Source organism: Ipomoea nil, unplaced genomic scaffold, assembly GCF_001879475.1.
Source record: "Ipomoea nil cultivar Tokyo-kokei standard unplaced genomic scaffold, Asagao_1.1 scaffold2694, whole genome shotgun sequence".
Lineage (NCBI taxonomy): Eukaryota > Viridiplantae > Streptophyta > Magnoliopsida > Solanales > Convolvulaceae > Ipomoea > Ipomoea nil.
Window position 1 is genome coordinate 1,330,137 of NW_017619122.1, and position 18,662 is coordinate 1,348,798.

Genomic DNA, 18,662 nt, shown 5'->3' on the forward strand with positions numbered 1-18,662 from the left:
TGAGGGCCTGGATGAGAACCAGTTTGAGCCAAACGTGAATCCCATGGGGGCTGGCAGGCCATAGGTGGCCAGGAGGGTTCACTTTGATGCTGGGGCAGGTCACCACAACCAAGGAGGGGAAAACTTCATCAGGTATAAACAAGAGTTCCCTCCCTTTGATTATGACAACCCTAGGCTATGGGTAATAAGGTGTGAGAGGTTCTTTATGTTGGCTAGAATCCCAAGAGATGAAACAATGCATGTGTTATGTGTGAATCTCACTGGGAAGGTGGCTCTGTGGTATGAAGCCTACCTTAATGGGATTAGGGAAGGATTCCAGTGGGCTCATTTTGCTAGGGCAGTGTGCAAAAGGTTTTGTGAGACTAGTGTGGAGGTAATGGAGGATTTCTCCAGCTTTAGGTAGTGGGGGAATGTTGTGGACTTTTCTGATAAATATGAGGAGTACAAGGGGCTCCTACTACAACAATATCCCACCCTCACTGATCAATTCTTCCTAGATAGCTTTGTAGTCAGACTTAAACAACAACTCAGATGCTTTGTGAGAACCTCTAGACCTGCCAACTTGGAGGAGGCTATGTGGTTGGCAAGGCAATTTGAAAAGGGGTTGAAGGGAATTGAGCCCCAAAAAACCACTATCTACCACAGCCAAAAGGCCAATTCCAATACTTTCCCAAGCCCCAGAACTCAACCCACCAACACCAGAACCCTTATCCAACCAAACAGACCCCAATCCACCCAAAATAGCCAAAATTCCCAGAATTCCACTAAGACCACAGCCTCAAATAACCCCCAACCCTATACCAGAACCCCTGAAGTGAGTAGATTCAAAGATCAGCTAAGAGAGCAGAATAGGTGCTTTGAGTCTTGGAGCCCTGGGCACAGGTGTAAGGGTCCTACCTTCAACATCATTGAGGGAACTGACTTCCAAGAGCAAGAAGAGGAAGCCAGTCAGGACCAGGAGGTAATCAATGAACCAGTTGTATCCACAGAAGAAGGAGAAGTGGAAGTCACATTGAATGCAGTGATAGGGGGTGAAGGCTTGAATACCATTAAGCTTATAGGCCATATGGGAAGGCAGGTGGTGACAATCCTAGTGGACAGTGGCAGTACACATAGTTTTGTGGACCCCAGGATACTTGATCAAGTTAGGATTACTCCTGAAAGGGCTGAGAACTTGGTGGTTACAGTGGCTAATGGATCTAAGATGGTTTGTGATGCAGTATGTACAGGATTGAAGTGGCAGATACAAGATGAATGTTTTGAGAGGAATTTAAGAGTCTTAAGATTAGGAGGCTGTGATATAGTGCTGGGAATGGACTGGATTGATTCATTTGCCCCAATCCAGTTGCACACCAGGCCTCCTGGGATATCCTTCTATAGAGATGGGAAGAAAGTGTTTCTGAAGGGTCTTACTAAGGGAATCCAATTGCAACAAGCTTCTAAGAAGGAAGTTAGAAAATGGAAGAAAGGGGGTGTGCAAGGGTACCTTCTGCAAGGTATTAATTATGGCCTTGATACCTCCTATGATACAGAATCCAAACACCATGAATTGACTGCCATTTTAAGTGAGTTTCAGGACTTGTTTATGGAGCCAAAGACCCTTCCTCCTCCCAGGATTTTTGATCATGATATACCTTTAATCCCTGGGGCTAAGCCAGTCAACTTAAAACCCTATAGATATTCCTTCCTGCAGAAGAATGCTATTGAAAAGATGGTGGATGAGATGTTGATTGCAGGCATTATTACACCAAGCAGTTCACCCTTTGCATCACCAGTGCTATTGGTCCCTAAAAAAGATAATACATGGAGATTTTGAGTTGACTATAGGGCTTTGAATGGTATAACTGTAAAGAACAAATTCCCTATACCCCTCATAGAGGATTTGTTTTCTGAGTTGGCTAATGCAAGGGTATTTACCAAGCTGGATCTCAGAGCTGGTTACCATCAGGTGAGGATGAAACAAGGAGAGGAATATAAGACTGCCTTCAGAACTCATCAAGGACTGTATGAATTCAAGGTAATGCCATTTGGGCTTACAAATGCACCTGCTACATTCCAAGCATTGATGAACCACATATTTAAACCCTTAATCAGGAAAACTGTCCTAGTATTTTTTGATGATATCCTTATCTACAGCCCTTCCCTGGATAGCCATTGGGATCATTTGAGGGAAGTGTTAAGGATTATGGGAGAGAACCAGTTGCTAGCCAAGCTAAGTAAATGTTCTTTTGCAAAAGGAGAAGTGGAGTATCTTGGACATATCATCTCTGAAAAAGGGTTGCAAACTGATCCAGAAAAGTTGTCTGCTGTGAGATCTTGGCCTAAACCTTATAATATCAAGGAGTTGAGGGGATTTCTAGGCCTTACAGGGTACTATAGAAGATTCATCAAAGCTTATAGGACTATTAGCAGGCCATTAACAGACATGTTGAAAAAGAATGCATTTAAGTGGAGTATGGAATCAGAAAATGCTTTTGAATTGCTGAAACAAGCCTTGTGCACCTCCCCAGTATTGGCACTGCCTGATTTTAACAAGGGGTTTGTGGTTGAGGCTGATGCTTGTTACAAAGGTATGGGTGCAGTCTTAATGCAAGAAGGCAGGCCTATAGCCTATTTCAGTAAGGGTTTTGGCCCAAAACACTTGGGGTTGTCTATCTATGAGAAGGAATACTTGTCAATTATCAATGCCATTGACAAATGGAGGTCTTACTTGTAGGGAAAGCACTTCATCATAAGAACTGATCATCAAAGCTTAAAGTTTTTGCTTGAACAGAAGATCACCACAGCTATGCAACAGAAGGGTCTCACCAAGCTGCTAGGATTAAGCTATGAGATCCAGTACAAGAGGGGGAGAGAAAATTGTGTGGCAGATGCCCTATCAAGGAAAGAAGGGGATGGGCAGGCTGAATTGAAAGCTATTTCCATGGTCAGACCAGTGTGGATTGATGAAGTCCTTAAGAGCTATGAGGGAGATGAGTTTGCTGCCACCTTGTTAACTGAGCAAATGATATCCCCAGATCCACAATCAGTTTTCACAGTAAGTGAGGGATTAATAAGGCATAAAGGGAGGATCTACATTGGAAATACTGGAGAATTGAGAGGTAAATTGTTGGATCAAATGCATAATTCCCCAAGTGGTGGGCACTCTGGACAGCAAGTCACATACCATAGACTTAAGCAACTATTCTATTGGAAGGGAATGAAGAGGGAGGTTGTTCAATTGGTTAAGGGTTGTGAAATTTGCCAGAAATGTAAAGAGGAGAATGTAGCTTACCCTGGTTTACTACAACCTCTACAAGTTCCTGAACAAGCCTGGCAAGGAATATCAATGGATTTCATTGAGGGGCTGCCCAAATCAAAAGGTAAGGATGTTATTATGGTGATAGTGGACAGGTTCACTAAGTATAGCCATTTCTTGGCTATCCCATCCTTATACAGCAGAAGGAGTAGCTGATCTGTTCATGGAGAATATATACAAGCTACATGGACTCCCTAGGGACATTGTTAGTGATAGAGACAAAGTTTTTGTGAGCAGATTTTGGAAGGAAATCTTCAAACACTTACAAGTGAAACTAAGCATGTCCTCTTCATATCACCCTCAATCAGATGGGCAAACAGAAAGAGTCAACAGGTGTGTTGAGACCTATTTGAGGTGTATGGTCTTTCACAGACCCCAAGCTTGGATGAAGTGGTTGCATTTGGCTGAATTTTGGTACAACACAAACTTTCATACCTCACTGCAGTGTTCTCCATTTAAGGCACTCTATGGGTATGACCCCCCTTCTCTGACCTTTAATGTCATTACCAGTGATGAAGGCCAAGATTGGTTTAAGGAAAGGGCTACTATGATAGCATTACTCAGGGAAAACCTCTTGAAACCACAAGCTAGAATAAAGAACAGACTGACAAACACAGAAGTGAGAGACAATTCCAGGTGGGAGATTGGGCATACTTAAAAATCCAGCCCTATAAGCAGACCTCTGTTGCTGTCAGAAGTAATATCAAGCTGACTGCTAGGTTCTATGGCCCATATGAAGTGATTGAAAGGGTTGGACCAGTGGCTTACATGCTTAAACTTCCAGGAGAGACCTCTATACATCCAGTATTCCATGTTTCCTTATTGAAGAAAAAGGTGGGATCAGGGATTGCACCACAAGTGGAGTTGCCTATTACTGATATTGAGGGGATGATCATGACTCACCCCATAGCTACCTTGGGGAAAAGGATGGTGAAAAAGAACAATGCTGCTGAAGTTGAAATTCTGGTGAAATGGGCAAACTTACCCAAGGAAGCAGCCACCTGGGAAAGCTACCATCACATCACTAAGCAATTTCCCAGTTTTGATCCTTGGGGACAAGGATCAGGTGAAGAGGAGGGCAATGTCATGTTCCTTAATCTAAAAAAGGGGGAAATTCAAGCAGAGGTTGATATGGGAATGAGAAAAGGGCAGAAAACTATAGTATCTGAGATGGAGGAGTGGAATGGATAGTCGGGGACCTAAGCGACGTCGTATGGAGGAAAAGGAAATAAAAGTCTCGGCCACTTAATAAAACGGCGCCGTTTGATTACAAGCTGTTAGAGCCGTTGGAGGGAATTAGCGAAACGACGCCGTTGGCTCTCAAAGCGGTTGGAAGCAGTTGGAGGAGTTGTCAAACGACACCGTTCCTGGTGATATCCCGGCAAGGACAACCGGCGAGAATATTGGAGTTTGTTAGAAGCTTTTTTGGATTCTTTAGCCTAGATTTCTATATGATGTTGTTGGATAGAATTAGGGTTTTTTTTACGCTATGTTTTTGGACAATTTGAATTCTGCTCCTTAATCCCTAATTCTTCTATTTCTCAATCCCTAGTTTCTTCTTCTTCTTTACCCTCTTCCCTATTTCTGTTCTTGGTGAATTGTTTGGGTTGTGACAATAGACTGAATTAATATCTTAAGTATTGATTTTATTTATATTTATTTTTTTTTTGGGTACTACATCTGATAGGGAACGGGGGCACGGAAGTGGGATTCAAACTCAATCTACTGGGGTGTAATTTATTATCATATCAATCTACACACTTATGTTACAGTCACATTTCATGCAATGATAGTGTATAGTGGTATACATGTACTTGACACTAGTAGTGAATCTATGTTGTCACCTTGCTCATTAGTTAAAATGGATAAATCCCAATTATGGGCAGAAATAGCTTATTGACTTTCTTGATTTGAGCTTGTCAGTTATGGACAACCCAAACTGGTTCATCACCTTGTGATTCTTTGCCAATTAAGGTCACAAGGCAATGGAATCCAAGGGAGCATTTACCCCAGTACAAACCCTCATTTGCTGGCTAAGGTCACAAGGGAATGTTTACCCCAGTACACACTCTCGGGCATCCGCCCGCCAACAACCCCCCAACACTTGCTAGTTGTAACTATACAGTTTATCCTTACTTGAACCCGTGACATGACTCTAATACCACTTGTTAGATCAAACTCTTACCACTACTCCTAAAATTATAGCTATTAGCTAGTAGCGAATGTGCAAATTTATTTCCTTATACCGCCACATTTTTAAAAGACAGGGTGATGGACTTACCTTTTCAATCCTCCACTCAATAATCCATTAGCCATCAATTCCTAGACTTAACTCTTCACAAGCTTCCACCCAATAATTCTCTCTCCCAACATATGAATCTTAACTGTACAGTTTTTATGCCCTAAGTCCTATTTCATGCAATGATAACGTATAGTCGTATGCATATATGCAATGATTAACGTATAGTCGTATGCATATACTCGGTACTATTGGTGAACCGATGTTATCACTCCATTAAAAAAGCTCAATTAAAACGGATAAATTGCTTAGTTGACTTTCTCTTTAACAATGTAATAGCATGTGATTTATTCAGTGCTTTTGATTTTAAGATTCATTTTATGAGCTGACCCAGGCCATTCGCTCATACTTGGAAAGCACAACCACTGATCAAAGTTGGTACAGTATCTTATATCATGCATGACGTATGCCTTCATGTTTTAAATTTGCAGGAAGTTTATAAGAACATCTTCAAATCATTCAGCATGACAATTTTCTAATATCCAACATTTAATATCTTTATCTTCAGCATACTTAAACTGAATATTCATTACCACTCTCATGCCTAAACTCATAGTATATTAATAGTGTATGGTTTCCTTCAAAAACATAAATAAATAAATAAATATATATATATATATATATATATATATATATATATATATATATATATATATATATATGTATGTATATATATATAATACCTTCCCTGTCAAATAGGTTAATGACTTTAGGGGTATACCAAAAAGCTAAGCTTTCTTTCTTTGGATCTCCATGAGCTTTTGGCATGTTCACTATAAGAGATGTCGTTTTCATGACTAATCTTAGAATATTTTTTTTTTTTTTTGGTAATATTCTATACCTGAAAACATTTCTTAAAGGCCTCCATTGGTATTGTCTAATTTAATAGACTTTTATAGAAGGGTTGCTACTATACTTGGAAACTTTTCATGAGACTTAATTACTGATATAATTTTGATAGCGGATACCAAATGAAATGATATAAACCATACTTTAACTATACTTCAACTCAGGTTTAGGTATTAGCGAAAGCTCTCTACCTAGGGTTTTCTAGGTTTTCCTTCGGTCGATCCATCGACTTCTTTCTACGGTAGCATCCTATCTACGACCAGCGCTGAATATCTGCTTGCATGCGGATGGCATCAACAATGGAGGAACCTGCAGTGGTGGCCCTAACGGCTCGACGGGCGGACGTCGTTTTGGAGGAGGAGGCTACGGCCTTCTTGCCGGTTGACGAACCGGAGGCCGAACCGGAGGCCGATGGGGGGCGGGGGGAGATGTGGAGGAGAGCTAGGGAGTTGTGGGGAGATTCTTGACACGGAAGCTAGTCAGGTTGAAATTTGTGAGTCAGGTCTTGGCATCAGTTTGGCAGCCGGTCAGTGGGGTTGAGGCAACGGAGATAGAACCTGGCCGTTTCCTGTTTGTTTTCCATCATGTAACGGACATGGAACGTGTTCTGAATGAGGGGCCCTGGTCCTTTGATAATAGCACACTAGTATGCAAGCAAGTCCCTGACGGAGTCATGCCGAGTGATGTAGTATTGGATACGGTGGATCTATGGGTCCAATTGCACGGAGTGCCGAAGGGATACTCGGCCTCTCGGATCTTGGAACAGATTGGAAATTTCTTGGGCAAGTTTGTTAAGAGTGATGACCGCTTCGATAATGTACCATGGAAGGTGTTTCATCGTATTAGGGTTTCGTTGTCTGTTGATAAGCCTTTGAAAAGACGGATGAATTTTATTAAGCGGGATAAGACAAGCTGCTGGGTCACGTTCAAGTATGAGCGCCTACATACGTATTGTTATTTTTGTGGGATGCTTGGACACTCGTATCAATTTTGCCGGGGAGCCAGGGACTCGAAACTCCCGGTGGAGGAATACTTGTTCGGCCCGGAATTGCGAGCGGGGGGGGGGGGGGGGGGGTCGTGGTCCTAGGCCGGTGGGCGGTAGCTGGCTCCTACCGTCAGGAGGGCACGCCGTGGGGCGGAAACAACAGACTGACCACGTGACAGCAGGGCAGTCTTCGGTGGTTGGGAACCGGGCCGTGGAGGCGGATGTTGTAGCGGTGGCCAAGCGCCGCCGGGAGGATGTGGAGGGTGGGGGACGGAGGTATGAAGGAGAGGATGTTGTTATGGCCGAGCGTTCAAAAAACTTGCAGTTGGCGGGTTCTGGTTCCCAGACCCGCCCGGATCAATGAGTACCCTCAGCTGGAACTGCCGTGGCTTGGGTAATCCACGGACAGTTCGGGAACTTGTGGACATGGTGTCCCGTAAGCAACCCGACTTTGTATTTCTGATGGAGACTAAAGTTGCACGTGATCATGCAGAGCGTTTTCGAGTTAAGATTGGTTATGAGGGGCTTTTCTATGTTGATAGTGATGGTTTAAGCGGTGGTATAGCGTTATTGTGGAAAAGGAATACAACGGCCCGGCTGCTAAGTTACTCAACGAACTATGTTGATGTTTTGGTAACTATTACTGGCTTTCCGGAGTGGCGAATGACAGGCTATTATGGTTACCCTGAACGAACAAGGCGCACTGAGTCATGGGATCTTTTGAGAACGTTATCGGGTCGGTCAAACCTCCCATGGGTTGTCATTGGAGATTTTAATGACTTACTATATCAGAATGAGAAGAGAGGAGGGAATCCGCATCCGAATAGCCTTCTACGTGGTTTTGGGGAGGCCGTTGAGGACTGTGGGCTTGCTCAGTTGCCTATGAATGGATATCCGTACACATGGGAGAAGGGGAAGGAGACTGAAAACTGGATGGAGGAGAAGCTCGATAAGGTACTGGTAACGAATGAGTGGCGGGGCATAGTGACATGGGCCAGGGTGATGAATCTGAGAACCCGGAAATCTGATCATTCGGCTCTCTTTCTGGGGATCCATGAGTCTGTTGGGAGAATGGGACCTGGTAGGAGGGGATTCCGTTTTGAGATGGCATGGTTGCATGATGAGGGGTGCAGGAATGTGGTAGAGCAGTCTTGGCAAGAGGGGAGGGGGCAGGGTTTACAGAGCTATATTCAGTACTGTGGGAATCGGTTAACACGTTGGGGTGGAGATCGGTACCACAAGTATGGAAAACGAATTAGTGAGCTGACAAGAGAACAACAGCGACTCAGGGGACGCACCGACCCGGCCTCACTCGCAGAGTTTCAGCGCCTAGAACAACTGCTAAGTCGTACTGAAGTTCAGGAGGATGCCTATTGGAGACAGAGGGCCAAGCAACACTGGCTGAAGGAGGCGGACTCTAATACGAAGTTTTTTCACAGGTATGCCTCTCACCGAAAAAAGAAGAATACTATTTCTAGATTGATGAATGATGATGGGGATTGGGTGGAGGGGGAGCCTATGAAAAATGTTATTTTACAATATTATAAACGTATTTTCTGTGCTGGAACCCCGAGAACTGGGGATGAGTTTTTTTAGGGGATTACTCCGCAAGTTACGCAGGCACAGAATGAGTCTCTGCTATGGCCTTTTGAGCTGGATGAAGTTAAGAGTGCATTGTTTGCAATGTTCCCGGATAAGGCACCGGGCCCGGATGGAATGAATCCGGGCTTCTATCAGCACTTTTGGGATGTGGTAGGGGGGATGTGGCGAGCTTTATAATAAATTGTGTTGAATCCTGTGATTTCCCGCCTAGTTTGACTGAAACCGATGTTGTATTGATCCCTAAGAAGAACACCCCGGAATATGTGACTGACTTGCGCCCTATAGCTCTCAGTAATGTGATTTATAGGATTATGGCAAAAATGCTGACAAAAATGGAGGATGTAATATCTGAGTCACAAAGTGCTTTTATCCTGGATAGGCTGATTACGGATAATATACTTTTAGCTGCGGAAGTGGGGCATTTTTTGAACAGGAAACAATGCGGAGTGGGGGGATGGAGTGCTCTCAAATTGGACATGGCAAAGGCATATGATCGTGTAGAATGGTCATTCCTTTGTAAAATGATGCTGGCTTTGGGGTTTCATGGTGGCTGGGTGGAATTGATTATGAAGTGTGTGACATCAGTTTCATATAATATTCAGGTGAATGGCTCAAGGTGTGATCCTATTATACCCACTCGTGGATTAAGGCAAGGGGGTCCTTTGTCCCCATATCTATTTATTATTTGTGCAGAAGGATTGTCCCTATTGTTACAGCAGGCACATAATGTGGGAGCAATACATGGATGCAGGGTAGCGAGGGGTGCCCCCCCAGTTTCCCATTTATTTTTTGCGGATGACAGTCTCCTGTTTTTTAAGGCCAATGTGGTGGAAGCAAATGAAATTAAAAGGTGCCTATCTGTGTACGGGGATCTATCTGGGCAGGCGGTTAATTATCACAAGTCAAGTATATGCTATAGTAGAAATACAAGTAGTGTTGACAGAAACAATGTGGCTCAGATACTGGGAGTGGCGCAGGCCCCGAATTTTGGCAAGTATTTGGGACTCCCCTCCTTTGTTGGACGACACAAGAAAGCAGTTTTTGCATATGTTGAGGATAAAATTAGGCAAAGAATTGGCTCATGGAATAAGAAATTGTTGTCGCAGGCAGGTAAGGAGATTTTATTGAAAACGGTGGCACAATCAATGCCCACGTTTTCAATGAGTGTTTTCTTGCTACCCATATCGTGTGCACGGCGGTGGAAAGAACTATGAATCGGTATTGGTGGGATTCTGGAACTGACAGACGAATCCATTGGAAGGCATGGGACAAGTTGTGTGTCCCTAAGAAGTATGGGGGTTTGGGGTTTAAGGATCTGCGTGCGTTTAATTTAGCAATGCCGGGAAAACAGGCATGGTGAATGTTGACTAAACCTGAATCTCTAGTGGCACGGGTGTATAAGGCTCGTTATTTCCCGAAAGGAACGTTCTTTGATGCACAAATGGGAAATAATCCCAGCTTCTGCTGGCGAAGCATCATGGCAGCAAAGAGTATAGTTTGTGGTGGGGTCAGGCGCAGAATTGGTAACGGGGAGACTACACTTATATGGACCCACCCCTGGTTACTAGATGAGAATGACCCTATGATACAAACGGAAATGCCAGTACAGTTGCAGGAAGCCAGAGTGGCAGGTTTGATTGATCAACAGACGGGTACTTGGGATCCCTCAATCTTAACAGATTTATTTCAACCTGATGATGTGGCGAATATTATGAGAATACCCATCTCCCCGGATTATGATGATGCCTGGTACTGGCATGGGGACCCAAGAGGTGTGTACTCTGTTAAAAGTGGATACAGAATAATAGTTGGGAACTATCAAGAAAATAATGAGACATTTACTAAATGGCTACCCTTATGGAAACTCAAAATCCCACCAAAATGGAAAACTTTTCTCTGGAGAGCTATTAGTGATATATTGCCTACCACTACAAACTTGCTTATGAAGAGGGTGGATGTGGACCCACGATGTGCCATGTGTGGAATATTTCATGAGAACACAATGCATGCCTTAGTGTTGTGTGATCTTGCAAAAAACATTTGGGACAAATCCAACCTTACAATCCCCAATATAGTCACAAATGTTTTTCATGTTTGGTTTGATGAACTTCTAGAAGTTCTAGACTCTGATGGAATGTTATATGCAGCAGAAATTCTTTACAATATATGGAGAGCAAGGAACCAGGCGGTTTGGGAGGCGACGTTACCGCGCCCGGAGACTGTGCTAAGAAGCGCCGCTACCGCCAAGCTAGCGTGGACACGGGCACATCCACTGCCCATGACCCGTGCCGCCCAGCTGCTACCCGAGCCGACCCTGCTGCAGGAGAATGCCGAACTGCATGGCACCGAAGCCTATGCTGCCGAACCGCCACATGGACTGCCGAGGAGAATTTGTCGAGTGGATGGGGGTTTTATGCAAGAAACAAGCCGTGCTGCGGTTGGGGCAGTCCTACTCGACACGGATGGGGGTTATGTCTCGGCGTACACCGCACCACTCCGGAATTGCTCCTCACCACTTATGGCTGAGGCGCTGGCATGTAAAGAGGCTCTATCATGGTTGAAGGATCGGGGAGAACAGAATGTTTAGATATACACAGATTGTTTGACACTGCACCGCTATCTTACTACACCAACCGTTGGGTTGCGTACGTATCTAGGCTATGCCATTGACAGTTGCAGACATATTGCATCTTTATTTCAGTCTTGTTCGTTTTGTTTTAGTCCTAGATTAGACAATTATCTAGCTCATGCTTTAGCTACTACGGCTTATCAACAGTCCGTTCCTATGTATTGGGATTTACTCCCACCTGATATTATTTCGGCCTACTTTTAATGAAGCACCATATATTTTTCAAAAAAAAAAAAAACTATACTTCAACTCAATTATCCATACACGTTTGTAGATGAAAATTGATGATATTATGTGTGTTTGACTGGAGAGTAGCAATCATCAAAGTACAGATAATAATATATGGTTGAAAGTGATTGTCTAACTAACATGTGGGGATTCACTTGCTTTTGCAGGTAGCCACTCTTCTCTTCCACATTTTTTATTTTTTATTTTTTGATGAGGAAAACCCGCATCTACTTCTTGAGTGTGCACTGAGTAAACCCTGTATAACCGGCTCAAACAAAGAGGGTTGGGATTCAAACTCGTAACCTTGTGATTACAAGTTTGTATTTTTAACCATCTTGGCTAGGGTTATCCCTCTTCCACATCTTTCGTACTATATATGCATGCATGTATATTCAGATTCATAATCATGCCCCCAAGTAAGCAATCTTTGTCAAATGCCCCGTGACACATGCAGTTGGTTCCAATTCAATTTTGAACCTTACATCTCATGTAATGCTTCCCCTCAATTGAATACGCAAATATTACATTAGAGTAGACTCAATTTAAAAAAAAAAAAAAATTCACTCGGTGACTTTTGTTAGGAGTCTACTAGTTGTATTGTACTAGGACTTGTCTTTTATGTTTATATGTATATCCTATACACTTTGTGATATTCAATACAGATTATTCAATCCTCATCTGGTATCAGTAAATTTAGGGTTTGTTATGGCGACTCACGGTTCGGGTTTGCAAGACTGCTCTGTCGGAGTCTCCTCCGAACAGACAGTTTCTGATGGTGTTTCGTCGGTCCTGATTGTGGTTAGCAATTCCCTAACCACGGCGCATCATTTTGTCTCGATTAAGCTCATGTCCTGGAATTATCTTTTCTGGCGGACACAATTGCTTCCCTTCTTGTGTGGACAAGGTCTCCTGGAGTTCGTCGACGGTACCTGTCTGCCCGGTGGTCTGTGTTCCAGCTTCGACCTCGGAGGCGGCTGCTGTGGATTCCGCAGCGGTGGCTTTTGCTCGGACTACTTGGCTTCAACATGATTATGCTAGTCTCTCGATGCTAATCTCATCCATGTCTGAAGAGGTTATGCATCTGGCGGTTGGTCGAATCACGTCCAGGCAGCTGTGGTTGGCTATTGAGCAGAGTCTCGGCTCTATGACTTGGGCGCGGGCTTTGTTCCTTCTCGGCCAGTTGCAAGCTCTCCGGCAGGGAGATTTGTCCGTCGCCGACTACCTGGGGCGGGTTCAAATTCTGATCGAAGACCTCGCCTTGGCCGACCGTTCGGTTGGGCTGGATGATAAAAACCTCTATGTCTTTAGAGGGTTGCGCCTGGAGTACTGGCCGTTCGTCGCAACACTCACCAAAGGCAAACTGGTAACTCTCATAGAACTCTCTGACTTCTTGATGTCTCAAGACTTTATTTGCGTAGACGACGATGATTTGGTGGGGCCGACTGCCATGGCTGCTCAGTATGGAGGTCGTTCTGGCGGTGGTCACTCCTTGTCTTGTTGGTCCCGAAAGGTTTAGAGACGAATCTAGAGGGGAGGGGGGGGGGTGAATAGATTCGTTCAGCTTTTCAAAAACTTTTCTTAATTCGTTAAGTAAAAACTTTGACGAATCGTTAAAATGAAATGCACAGCGGAAATAAGGATACGAGTTCTTTGCACGATTTGTTTAAAAGCATTTTTCTCAAGCAGTTAAGATATGAAAAGATGAAAGCAGTGCGTAACTAAAGAGAGAGAGAGAGAGAGAGAGAGAGAGAGAGAGAGAGAGAGAGAGAGAGAGATTTTTATAGTGGTTCGACTGTTAACTAAGACTACTCCACTCTACTTCACAACTCGTGAAGGTTTACACTATCCCCTTAGTACAAAGTCACTCCAAGATTGTTTCTTGACACTAAGTTGAACACAATCTTGAGTATCAGGTTTTTTGACTACACTTAGTCTACTCCATCTCTATCTACTCTTCATGTAGAGAAAAGATGAAATGATATATCTTTTCTTCCAACTGGAAAACTTGGCTTAAGTTGGATGAAGATGATGCTGCTCAAGTTTTCTTCAGATTTGGATGTAGATTTTTGAGCTTTTTCTCTTTCTCTCACTAGAGCTTCATTGAGACAACTTGTATGATTTGTATTCTCGCAGATTGGTGTGTCTTCTGGGTTGATGAAGTATGCTATTTATAGGAGGGAAATTTGTTCCGTTGGAAGTAAGAACAAGTTTCAAACCACCCTATAGTCCAGTGGGTAATATCCTTGGGATAACGAGTGCATGTGAAATGTCAGTACTTTATAGTCGTTGGTCCAAGATGTGTGCTGACAGTTTTTGTCTCACATCACTTCAAAAAGACGAGGCTTTCACAGTATTTTGACTTGGGGATTTGTTCCTAGGATTCCATTTGCTTCTGGGAGTAGGAAATGTGCAATCATCAATAAACTGTTCAACATGAGGATGAGCAGTCTTAACGATTCCTTAGTATCAGGAATGGTTCGTGTGCACTCCTGACAAGTTGTCTTTACATAGTTAACCCGATTCTATCCAAAATGATTTATCTTTAATCATTTGGTTCTTGAAATTATCAAAAGGTGGATCCTTCCATTATTCGATCACTTGCAACCTTTTGGTCTTCTATATCTTCAGGTCTTCAAAGTCTTGATTTGTCCTAATCTTGGATGCAAGGTAGAACTAACTACTAATGGTTCGACCATTTGCTTTCGAGTTCACAGCATAAGTGACTCGGGTTCTAAAAAGACTTAATTGCAATAGATTGAGGGTTATGGGGGACTTAATTTGGTATTATCAAAATCTAAATACAAAGTGTTCCTAACAATTTCTCACTTTCTGATGATGCCAAAACCTATACTCTAACTAGAAGGCCAAAGAAATTTGAAGATGAATAAAATTTTATAAAATCTGGCCAATTAGTTGAGTTTAACAAGTGCAATCTAAGAGAGAAAGATAAATAGAACTATAAGCAAAAATCTCAAAATGCATTCAATCTTTTCATGAGTTCAATACAAAAGATAGAACAATTTAACAACTTTTACATGAAAAGATTTAAGAGGAACTTGCCTGAAGATACTCAATGTCTAAGGCTGTGTTGATTATTTCTCTTCGCTTGGAAATTTCTTCACATGTGATATCTCGGAATTTATTCTCGAAAGCCAAATTGATTTTCCCAAATATTTCCTAAGAATGAATTTAATTCTCCTACTTACACTTTTGATCTCCTATGACTTTTGCCTTAAATCTAGCTAAGGGATTTATTTTGGCCCAATCCCTTAAGCTCTGGAAAGGAATTATTTATTTGGACTATATTTAATATCTTATTGGACCTTAAAATAAGCATAAGTATATATTTCTCCTAGCCTATTTAATAAAGGTAATAGGCCCACACCTTAGACTTGTTAACTGGCCCAAGCTTCATTTTTCACCCTAATTCCCTCACCCTTGAATTTCCACCACTTAGCTAGCATCACTCTCAAACTTTTCAGCTCACTCCCTCTGTACTCCACACACCATTTCCACTCTTTTGCCCTACTAAATGTGTTCTTCATTTCCCAACCAAGAAGACTAAGCAAGTTTCCATCTTTCATACTCACCAAGCCTATGAAGGGTAAGAGATAGATATTTATAGTCTTTAATAGTGGTTTGCTTACTTCATCATCTAAGATTTTACTCTTTGTGTTTGGGTTTGGGGTTTTGGTTGAAGATCATGTTGATGAGGATGTGCTAGGGTGATTTTGAGGAAGGATTGAAGGTTTTGCTGAGCTAAGAGGTAACCCTATGTCCATGAAAACCTACTTTAAACTATACAATGTGTATTCTTGATGTTCTTGTATTGTATGAGCATATTCTTGTGTTTATGTTCATTTTAGAGCTTGTATCTAGGTTGTATGATGTGTTATTCTTTCTATTCAAGTCATATTTGTTGTTGTTAAGTGTATTGATGTGTTTGGACTTGGATTGCACATTCTTGGAATTTTTTCCGAAGTTGAATTTCTCTACAGGGTTTGGTACCAGCGGGTACTTCTGGCGGGCAGGTTGCCACCCGCCAGAACCCCCCGCCGGTTCCCTTGTTCCTCGTGGGTAGTTTTGGCGGGCACTTTAGGCCCGCCCACTGGTACGTTTTGTTGATTCATTGATTTGTTGTTCCTCGTGTGTTTGTAAGTATTTATTGATGTTTCGTAAGTCTAGACCGGCGTATATGAACCTTATGGTTAGGATTTGGAGTCTTGAATCGTAATTAATATCCAATATTGCTATTCGTTGGATTATTTGATGAAGTTTATGATGTACGTTTGAATCCTTGTGATTACTCTTTGACTTGTGTATTAGCATGTTGTTTCTTGATACTAGTAGGATTTCCTGGTGATAGCCTTTGCTTGATTCTTGATAACGTGAGCTTATCTATTCGTTGTGACACTTTGTTGGAATTCGTTGTCGTTGAGCCTTTGTCTTTGGAATATCCTTCTTGTAATCTCTCTTGATATCCGTTTGAACCATCGTTGTGACCTTGTACTCCTGTTGTATCTTATTCTTTGAATGGAGCTATTGTTTGAGCTTATTCGTTGTTGAGTACACTTCTTGTGGAATCTATTCTTTTGTTTTATCTCTTATGATTCCTTGTGTATTGAACTCGTGTTATGATGATTGAGCTAGAACGGTGGACAGTGTGGGGATTTCTTACAGATTCGGGATGTTGGTTTGACGGACAACCTGTCGAAACATATCCAGGTTGTCAGACATATTTCTACTTATTGGGACTGGAGAACCCAATGGGGGTGTATACACTTAAGGAACTTAGGGCCGCCTCCAAGGGTCTTTGACCCCGCGAAACCACTATTATATCCTGTTGAGTCGTTGCGATGACTCCGCAGAATCTTTTGAGATGGTGGTTTACCACAATATGGTCGCTGCGATGACCTCGCGTGCATCTCTTGTGTTACTTGCTGAGTTTGAGCCCTCCACACTAATTCACCATTGATTTGAGTTATTGGGATTGAATCTGTTATGTATACTTGTTGATTGTGTCCTTTGTGGACTTAGTAACTTGAGATTGATGTTGATTGCATAACCTTGATGAGAATTATCTTTGTTGATTGCTATGATTGTCTTACCTTGATTTTTATTCTTGATCCTTTATCGTTATTGTTAGGAATAAAGTGTAATGGTTTTGATATGCCAAATTTGTATTTGTAGATCCCCCAATTTTATTTCTAGGTCTAGTAGAGTCTTAGACCGTGATCGGGAAATTATTTAATTATGAAAAGAGAAAAACAGAGGAAGATGGATGAAAATAGAAGAAGAAGATATAAAGCCGAAAATCAAGAATTTGTTTGGAGAAAATGACAAATTGAAGAAGAAGATGAATGATACAATATTCACGTCGCTACTACTCAAAGAAGATATCCCAGAAGAATTTTCGTGAAGAAAATTAATATGGGAAGAATGCATGAAATTGACTTGGAGATCAAACATCTATGGAAAGAAAGAAGTACATCAAATGTGATTGGAGATTTAATCAAAAGCTGTACGGACGAAGTGGATGATGCTTGATATATTATCCAAAATGGCTCAAGTTCGAAACTTACCATCAACAATTTTACAAGGTAAAATTTGAGAAGTCAAATTAAATTAATCTGATGGAGTTGGGCGCTAGTTTAAGCTTTGGGCGCCAATTACAAGTGGAAATTGGGAAGCAATTTCACTTGGGTGGCAATTGAGATGCAATTGCACTGGGAGCCAATTCAAAGGAAAGGAATTGGGAGTCACTTGGGTGGCAATTGAGATGCAATTGCACTTGGGAGCCTGGAAAGGAATTGGGAGTCACTTGGGTGGCAATTGAGATGCAATTGCACTTGGGAGCCTGGTGGCAATTGGGCAATTGAGATGCAATTGCACTTGGGAGCCAATTCAAAGGAAAGGAATTGGGAGTCACTTGGGTGGCAATTGAGATGCAATTGCACTTGGGAGCCTGGTGGCAATTGGGCAATTGAGATGCAATTGCACTTGGGAGCCAATGAGCCTGGTTCAAAGGAATTGGGAGCCGATTTCATAGAAATTGAAATTGGGAGCTAGTTCGAAGCAATTGAAATTGGGAGCCAGTTTCAGAGAAATCAAAATCAATTGAAATTGGGAGCATGTTTCACATGGAAATCAATTCAAGATGGGAGCCAAAGCAATTGAAATTGGGAGCCAGTTTCAGAGAAATCAAAATCAATTGAAATTGGGAGCATGTTTCACATGGAAATCAATTCAAGATGGGAGCCAATGTAGAATTGAAATTGGGAGAAATTACAATGGAGAAATTCAAATTGGGTGCCAACTACAAGCCAATTGAAATTGGGTGTCAATTACAATGGAGAAATTCAAATTGGGTGGAAGTTCAAAGCCAGTTTGAAGTCTGAGAACACCCAGACGTGAGAATGAAGAAGATGAAGCAGAACTTACAGTGAAAAATATTCTCACAAGGAAAATACTAGTCTAACTAGTATGGGATTAAAATAAAGATTATCTTTTAAATCCCAAAGATACAAAGACCACTTCAGAGCTAATCAGAGAAGCCATTCTACACCAAAACTGAGACCCAGATATTTCCACTCAACGTTAAAACAGAGGAATATCAGATGAAGTTTGGGAGCTCATTTACATGGAAGATGAAACTCCATCAACGGCTAGCTTATCTCCTTTTGACATTTTTGCAGAAGATAAGATAAGATCTCTGACAAAAGATACAACATTTCAAAAATGAGAGCGTCTCTTTCCAACGGACAGATTCTCA

General features: G+C 42.1%; 1 protein-coding gene across 1 annotated transcript; it reads left to right on the forward strand.

Annotated features, from left to right (window-relative positions):
* The first annotated feature begins 7,893 nt into the window (after window positions 1-7,893).
* LOC109155156 lies at window positions 7,894-11,620 on the forward strand. The gene is made up of 3 exons (XM_019302889.1): window positions 7,894-8,870; window positions 9,188-10,143; window positions 10,419-11,620. Exons 1-3 carry the CDS (start codon window positions 7,894-7,896, stop codon window positions 11,618-11,620), a joined length of 3,135 nt encoding a protein of 1,044 aa, XP_019158434.1.
* Window positions 11,621-18,662: the final 7,042 nt, after the last annotated feature.